Source organism: Pteropus vampyrus, unplaced genomic scaffold, assembly GCF_000151845.1.
Source record: "Pteropus vampyrus isolate Shadow unplaced genomic scaffold, Pvam_2.0 Scaffold323, whole genome shotgun sequence".
Lineage (NCBI taxonomy): Eukaryota > Metazoa > Chordata > Mammalia > Chiroptera > Pteropodidae > Pteropus > Pteropus vampyrus.
This window is the reverse complement of record NW_011889104.1, coordinates 845,906-853,549: the sequence shown is the minus strand read 5'-3', so window position 1 is coordinate 853,549 and position 7,644 is coordinate 845,906. Positions and strand designations below refer to the sequence as shown.

The 7,644-nt window shown below is 50.2% G+C and overlaps 1 protein-coding gene across 1 annotated transcript in view; it reads right to left on the bottom strand.

Annotated features, from left to right (window-relative positions):
* MERTK (MER proto-oncogene, tyrosine kinase) overlaps positions 1–7,644 on the bottom strand; it is an 83,254-nt gene that overhangs the window by 49,859 nt on the left and 25,751 nt on the right. The window contains exons 3-4 of the mRNA XM_023521912.1: positions 7,398–7,498; positions 5,624–5,797 (exon numbers count right to left, since the gene is read on the bottom strand). Of these exons, the coding sequence (XP_023377680.1) occupies positions 5,624–5,797; positions 7,398–7,498 (275 nt within the window). The remainder of the gene's footprint in view (positions 1–5,623; positions 5,798–7,397; positions 7,499–7,644) is intronic.

Sequence of the window (7,644 nt, the reverse complement as noted above, 5' to 3'; positions counted from 1 at the left end):
TCTCATGTGCCAGGCACTGTGTTGGGTGATGGGGCTAAACTAACTAATATTCAATACATAATAACCATGCTGATTAATAATAAGGGGCTTCCTGTGGTGAGGAGGTGCACGACTTTTGGAAGAGACACATATGGCTACAAAGATGTCTATAGGAGCAACAGAAAAAAAGTTAAAACATCAGGAAGGGAATGGTTAAGTAAATCACGGTCCATCCATGCACGGGCCCACGAGCACCCATGGAGAGAGCTGCATGTCCTGGTGATGTGCATGTGAGCACACACGTGCATATGCACATCTGTGATGACAGGGCAAGGACTAGGAGAGATCTGGAAGGAGGTGGACCAATGGTGACAGTGGTCCCTCTGCACCGGGCAGCGAGGGTGTAGAGAAAAAAGAGAGACAGTCACGTTGTGCTTCGTTATGTCTACAGTTTGAATGCTTTACCATGAACATGCGTTCACATATTATCTGTGTACTAAAAAGGCTAGAATTAATCTGCGTAAGTATCATGCTAACTTGAAGGAAAGTCACTCTCACATACACACACACACAAACTTAAAGAAAAAATTAGGAAGGAAACACAGCAGTGTCTTCGTTGTAATTGTAAATGTGTAATAAGCTGTAAAAATACCTTTCTGCATTTTCTACATTTTTAACATAAAATCATTTAATAATTGTGCAAAATAAAGTTTATTAAAAACTTATTTTGAATTTATTACAGATTCACAAAAAGATGTAAAGAAATGTACAGGGACGTTCCATGTACCCTCCCCCTGAAGTTCCCAGTGTGAACGTCTCGCATAACTACTGTCAAAACCAGGACACTGACACTGGCACCAGCTGCAGGGCAGGTCGGGATTTCACCAGTTATACACGGACCCGTGCGTGTGTGTTTGTGTGTGTGTGTGGTTCTACAGAAATCTGTCACATGCGTAGCTTCATGCAACCACAGGAGCACATTAAGACCGTTTTTAAAAGCACACTTAGGTTATAAACTCATCTTTTCTGAGGTCAGCAATACCCAGATATCAAAGTTAACATTAAAAAAATAAAAATCTATTTTGCATCTTCCTTCTCTGCACCCCCCTCAATCTTCGAATGAGACAAAGTGAAATGAAGACCGTAAAGAAGTTAAAGCCCTAAGTAGGTGGCAGTCGTAAGGGTAGCCCCTGGCCAGTTAGGAGCCAACCAGGTCTCTGAGCTGAGACAAATTACACGGAACCTCAAGTGTCAAAAGAACATGCAGATCTTATCACAGAAGCTTGCTTGTGACTTCTGAGAAAACGTCCAGCAGAGGTGGACAGACTGCGTCCCCATTTCCATAAAGAAAATGACACTGACTCTGGTTGGTAAGTACGGGATCACCAAGAGATGGAAGTTACAGCAAAACTGAAGAGGGGGATAGCGGATCGGTGCCTGGGAGGGCGTGGAAACCTGCCACATCCAGCGGCTCAGCTCACCAGCTGATTTCAGACCAAATCCCAGACTCGTTTCCAGTCTTACCATGATGGTTCCCAGCCCAGTGTACCAAGGAACATCTCATCCTAGAAGACGAGATGGGGAAATAAACGGTGGAAACAGTAAACGTAGGCGGACGCAGAGGCGAGAACGGCAGCCGAGAGAGCCGACTGAATGGGCTGAGGCCGACTCAGAAGCCGCCTTTGTCAGCAGGTCCCCGCGTGCTCAGATGGGAACTGCGCCCTCAAGAACCCGAAACAGACCAGAACAGCAGCTGGCACGAAGCAGGGAGAAAATCTGCCGAGCCAATGAGTCGAGGTTCAAAATGGGTTTGGGAGGCTAGAACAATGGATTACATTTTTATAAGGATAAATGTCACATGGTAGGCTGAGATTTCAAAAAAAAAAAAAAAAAATTAAATATACAAGAAGCCAGAGCGCTTTGGCTTGGCAGCAATTTGACAGGAAAAAAGACCTGGGAATTTCAATAAACCTCTAACTCAACATTAACCAGTGCGTCGACCTTTATCAAAAGAGTCTGCATGGCCAGAAACAGTGTCTGAAACACGGGGGTGCAGCCTCCACTGCACTTGACACACGTCTCTCCAAAGTAACACCAGCGCTGCTCAACTCTTTCAGAAAATAGGAGGTGGGAACACCTCCCAATTGGTTTTCCAAGGTCAGCAATATCTAGACACCAAAGCTGACATTAAAAAACAAATTATCAACCAATTTCCCTCAAGAGCCCTGTTGTATAATTAAGTATTGACTGGCTTTTGTCTGTCCCTTACAATTTCCTGAGTGACGGGAGTGGCTTTGTTAAGCTAACATGGTGACTCAGGGTGGGCCCTAAGACACCTTTGGGACAGCTGCTGATCACCAGAACGACAGACATGATGAAGGGGTTGGGCCTCAACCCAACCTCCAGCCTCTGGGGAGGGGGTCCTGGGGACTGTGCCCAGAGAAGTAGTCAATGATTTCATCAGTTATGCCAATGTGACAAAACCCCAACAAAAACTCTGGACTCCAAAGGCCAGTGTGGTTTCCTGCTCGGTGAACACACCAATGAGCCAGGAGGGTGGCACACCCTGACTCCGTGAGGGCAGGGCACGGAGGCTCCACACCTGGGAGGGTCCCCCCCAGACCTTACCCTATCTGCATCCTGTATAATCAAACTGACAGAACATTTGAAAATAGAACCTGCGTAATGTACCACATTAAGAGAATAATGGAGAAAAACCATGTGAACATCTCGGTAGATGCGGGAAACAAATCTGATAGAATTTTATACCCATCGTGATAAAAAAACAAATAAAAATTTCCGCCAACTGGGACAAGGAGGAATCACCTTCAGCTCAATGAAGGGCGTCTACAAAAACCAGTTAATGTCACACCGGCTGATCAGGTGCCCAGACAGCCACGGTCACCACTTCCATACAGCCTGTGCTGGAGGTATTGGCCAGGGAAACAGGTTGCAAGCTACAGAGATGAGAGGATCGGGATTGGAAAGGCGGAAGCAAGACTCTCTCTAGTTCCAGGTGACACCAGTGTCCATATAGAAAAACCACAGCATGTACAACAAAAACTCAGACCTAATAAGTGAACATAGCAAGGTGGTGGAATAGGAGATCAATATACAAAAATCCATTTATTTTCTATTTATTAATAGTGATGAATTGGGAAAGGATTTAGAATTGGTCAGCAAGCACAAGACGTCTTTTCTAAATCCAATCTAAAATCAGACGCCAGAGAAATGAAGTGCGAATTACAACCACAATAACCAACCATTTCATGCCCATTAAAGTGCCTGAAATCACAAAGACCCACCATATGCGTGCTGGCCAGAGTGTGCTCCACGTGGTGGGGGACGCAACACGGTGCCACCCCTTTGGGGCCTCCTGGTTTCTTTAAAAGTTAAACATACACCTATCATGTGACCACCTCCCAGCTACGCATCCAAAGGAAACAAAAATATGTGTCCCTCAAAAGACTTGCACAAGGGGCTGGCATGCACCTGCTGGTCGTTCGTGCCATAAATGGTTAGTGAGCACGTCTGCAGGTTGGCTCCACCTTGGGAGACACAAAGTCCCTGTCTCCACTAGGCAGGTATTCTCTAAGAAGGCCGGGGAGGAGATTAAACACGTAGACAGACAAGTGCAATAAAGAAGTCCCCAAGAATATGTGGTTGGGAGTCAGTAAAAGGACATAGAGAATGTAAAACAGTTAACAGTGACCAGGGAAGGACTCTCTGAAGTGACATTTGTGCTATCATGGGACAAAGGACAGATAGAAGAACACTGCAGGCAGACAAGAGAGTGCAAAGGTCCTATGGCCAGGAGGGCGATGTGTCTGAGGACATGAAACATGGGGTTGAGTGAGCAGGGAGGACAACGTGTCAAGTAGAGGCAGGAAGGACTCTGGGTGACAGTCTAAAACAAGCAGGAAGTCACTATCAGGCCTGGAAGTGTTTCCAGCAGCAGGTGACATAATCAGCCAGTAGGTGGGTGACATGTTCTGGTGGTTCCTCTGATGAAGTGCACCTGAGAGCCGGCGTGGATTACAATGGCACAAGGCTGAAAGCACTGAGGCCAGCTAGGAAGTGACTGCAGTGGTGGTAGCAAGAGCTGGCGGTGACAAAGACCAGGACACTGCAGCAGAGGCGGAGAAGACAGATTTCAGATGCATGGCAAGAGCAGAGCTGACAGAACCTGCCGAGGCATCGTACGAGAAATAAGGAAAAGGAAGAATGGCAGATGGTGACATCACTTAAGGTGGGGGTTTCTGGGAGGAAAGTCGGGAAGGTCATGGGTTTCATTTTAAGACACCGACAAACCCAGCCAGGAAATGCCGGGGAGGTGTGGAATACATGAGCCCGAAGCTCAGGAGGGAAGGCTGGCTGGAGGAGCAAAGTTTGAGGTCACAGACGGTGCTGAAGCCAGGGCCCAGAGGGACTCTCTGGGGGCGGGTGTAGATGGAACAGAAGTATGTCCAGCCGAGCTGAGGGCACCCCACACTCAGAGCCCCCACCAAGGGCAGAGGGGGACTCTGAGGTGGGGAGAAGCAGGAAGCCAGGGGCCCAGAGCCACCATGGTGTTCTCAGAGCCAGAAACAAACAAACACCCCCTGCACACAGAGATCCACGCATAACACGGACTGACTGCATGGAGGAAGGAAGGGCTGGGTGTGGGGGTTCAGAATGAGCCACCCCAAGGCGTGCCTCTGGTACGTGGGTTGTTTGGGGCTAAGGGCACACTTATCTTCAGGCTCAGCAGAAACTTCTGCCCCTCCTCCCACTCCTAGAGGAACTTGAATGGGGAGCCATGCCCACAGCAAGGCTCGTCAGAGACCGTCACCTCTCTTGATCCGTCCACAGGGCAGGCAAACTTCCTTTTACTAAACCGCTGCCCTTCTTGTCATCCCATGATGACCTTCTGAAGACCCCAGGCCCCTACCCATGTCCCCTTTCTGTCATGCAGGGTCTCTGACTCTCGCGTGCGTGGTTCCCGCACACGTGTGTTTTAAATTGGTCATTTTCTCTTGCTGCTCTGCCTCACATCTATTTGTTTGTGAGACCAGCTGGAAGAACCCTGAGGGTACAGGACAGGTCCTTCCTCCTCCACAGGGGTGGCACCCTGGCCCGATGTTGCTGAGTCACAACGAGGGGAGGAGAGAGGAGCCCAGTGGCGCTGGCAGCATGGAAACACCAACGGGGCTGACACGCAATGATGGGGACCGACTTGGGTGCCTTCACTCGGATGGAAACCAAGATGACCATGAGGCCACAGTCCCACGATGACTTGGTCTACCCACAGCAGCCCCAGACCCATGCCTCTGCCTCGCTGTCAAACCTCACTGGTGACTTCACAGCAGTGGTCCCTGAAGCACCAGGCCTGCCGGGCCAGCAAGGCCACAGCTGCAATGGAGGACACGAGCTCAGGATCCTGGCCACTGCCTCAGCTGACCCATGGATGCCCTTGGCACTCCCTGGCTTGGGGACTCTCATCCTGGACTCTTGCCTGCCTGCCTGCCTGCCTGTCTAGCAGCCCCTCACCTGGGTTGCCACACCTGTGTCTACATCTTCCTGGTACCCAGCAGTGCTCAGCAAATTCCCATCCCTTCCTGGACCAGAGAGAAAATAAAGAAACCAGCCCACAACTCGGACTCACCAGGAACGGTCAGGATGGATGGGGACTTTTCAGGCCGCTCATTGACCCGGCTGCTGTTCTGAACCCAGAAGATGCTGACGGGCTCAGGTGGGCCCACAGCCTGGCAGGTGAGGTTGAAGGGGGTGTTTTTGGTGACGTTCAGGCTCTCGGGCTGCCTAGTGAAGTGAGGAAGTCCTACAGAGAAAGAGTTAAGGGAAGAAGGTTTCAGACCCAAAAGCCCAAGGGCATGGAACGACCAGAACCTGGGCCTGCTACAGATTTCTTTCTGTACCTCCCCTGCCAGTTCTCACCTCCCAAGGTAACGTGCTCATTCCCACCAGCTTGGCTCTGGAGGACTTTCTAGGACACCTTCCTAAAGGGGTTGTCATGGGGATTCAGGACTGGTTTCACCAGGGGGAAGCCTGGCCGTTTCAAGATCAGGCCTCACTCATGCCAGCTCCTGGGGCGGCTTGGCAGGGTCTCAGTGTTCCTCACCAAAATAAATACAGACAAACAACCAAGCCGCACAACAGGTCTGCCCGCTTTTGAGGACAAGCTATGGCGTGTAAGGCTTTCAGATGGGTGATGGTGGACTTTAAAATCTGTGCACGTGTGAATGCCTTTCAAAGCGCAGTCATATGAGAACACTGCAGACACAGTGACACAGCCACAGTCCTAAGATCTCCGACTCTAATTCCAGGATCAAGGCCATAAGGAAGGACTTCAGGAACGTCTCAGAGAAAACTCAATAGCTCTCTTATTTGGGGCTTGTGCCACACTTTAACAGGTGAAGCTAACTGTCCTCATGCATGTAAACCATGTCTCTTTGGGGCTGGGAACTCACAGACCTGACCCCAATGGGAAGTGATGTGGGAGTGATAACGCTTTTTCCTGCTTCCAAGTTTTGCAAAACTCCATTTGGACCTAACATGTTCCTGTCTTGGGCATTTTTCTGGGGTTCTGACGAATAAAATGTCCTCTAAATATTTTTACCAGATAAACAGCAAATGTAGGATGCTCCCCGACCCCCTCATGCCGACATAACCCTGAGGCACTGTCTATCCAGCCCTCCCTCGGGCCTCCTGCCACCTTAGCGGGTGTTGGGGTCACGTTTGCAAAAGAGTGGGGAGCAGAGGGACCTTTTAGTGGAGGATGCTTCTAGTTAAACTTCCCTGAAAAGCTAAATCACCTGCCCTATAGCCCGTTACGGGGAGGGCCAGGAGAAACTGGACAGGAAGGCGTCCTGATGGTTGGCCAAAGGGCACCTCACAGATCTGGACGGCAGTCCTCAGGGGCAGGGGAGCGACCATGTGGTGATTCCTCCCTGAGGGCTTTCCTGATAGGACCTGGGCTCATCTGGCCTGGCATCAGCTCACGTCTGCAATAGAGCTCAAGGTCTCCCCGGGCAGAGGCGGCCTTGCCCCATCACACATCCCACTTCTCACCTCCAATGAGCCTTCTATACTAAACTAAACTAAACCCCGCACATAACGAATTCCATGGCCCCAAAATGGATATCCAGGCCAGCTGTGACCCCACCCACCCCCTGCTGTCACTGTCCCCACACACAAGACAGGGAAAGGTGCTGAGTAAAAAGCAGATCATCACCTGACCAGGTAGGAGGTACCTGGTGCCAGCACTGAGAACTTTTGCTCTCTAAAAGGAGTCGTCAGCTTTTTTATTATAACCTCTGGACAAGGAAGCCCATGGTCTAGTGCCTAGGATAGCGCTAAACCCTTAGGAAATAAATTCACTTTACCATTGTCCAAAGCCTAAGTGCGACCGCTACACCCACCTTGCACCTCGATGTAGATGGGGTCAGACACGATCTCATCGTTCTCTATCTTCGTCTTGCAGATGTAGGACCCATTGTCCGAACGCCGCACACTGGTTATGCTTTGGGGAAAGCATAGGGACGTGTTTAGGGGGACCACTTGCCCAGCGCCCCCCACAGAACCAGCAGGTCCTGTGGTTTCCCTGTCACTTGCTGGGATGGTTAACCTCACGTCCAAAAGTGGCTTGGTCACGGTGTGCAGGGCTGG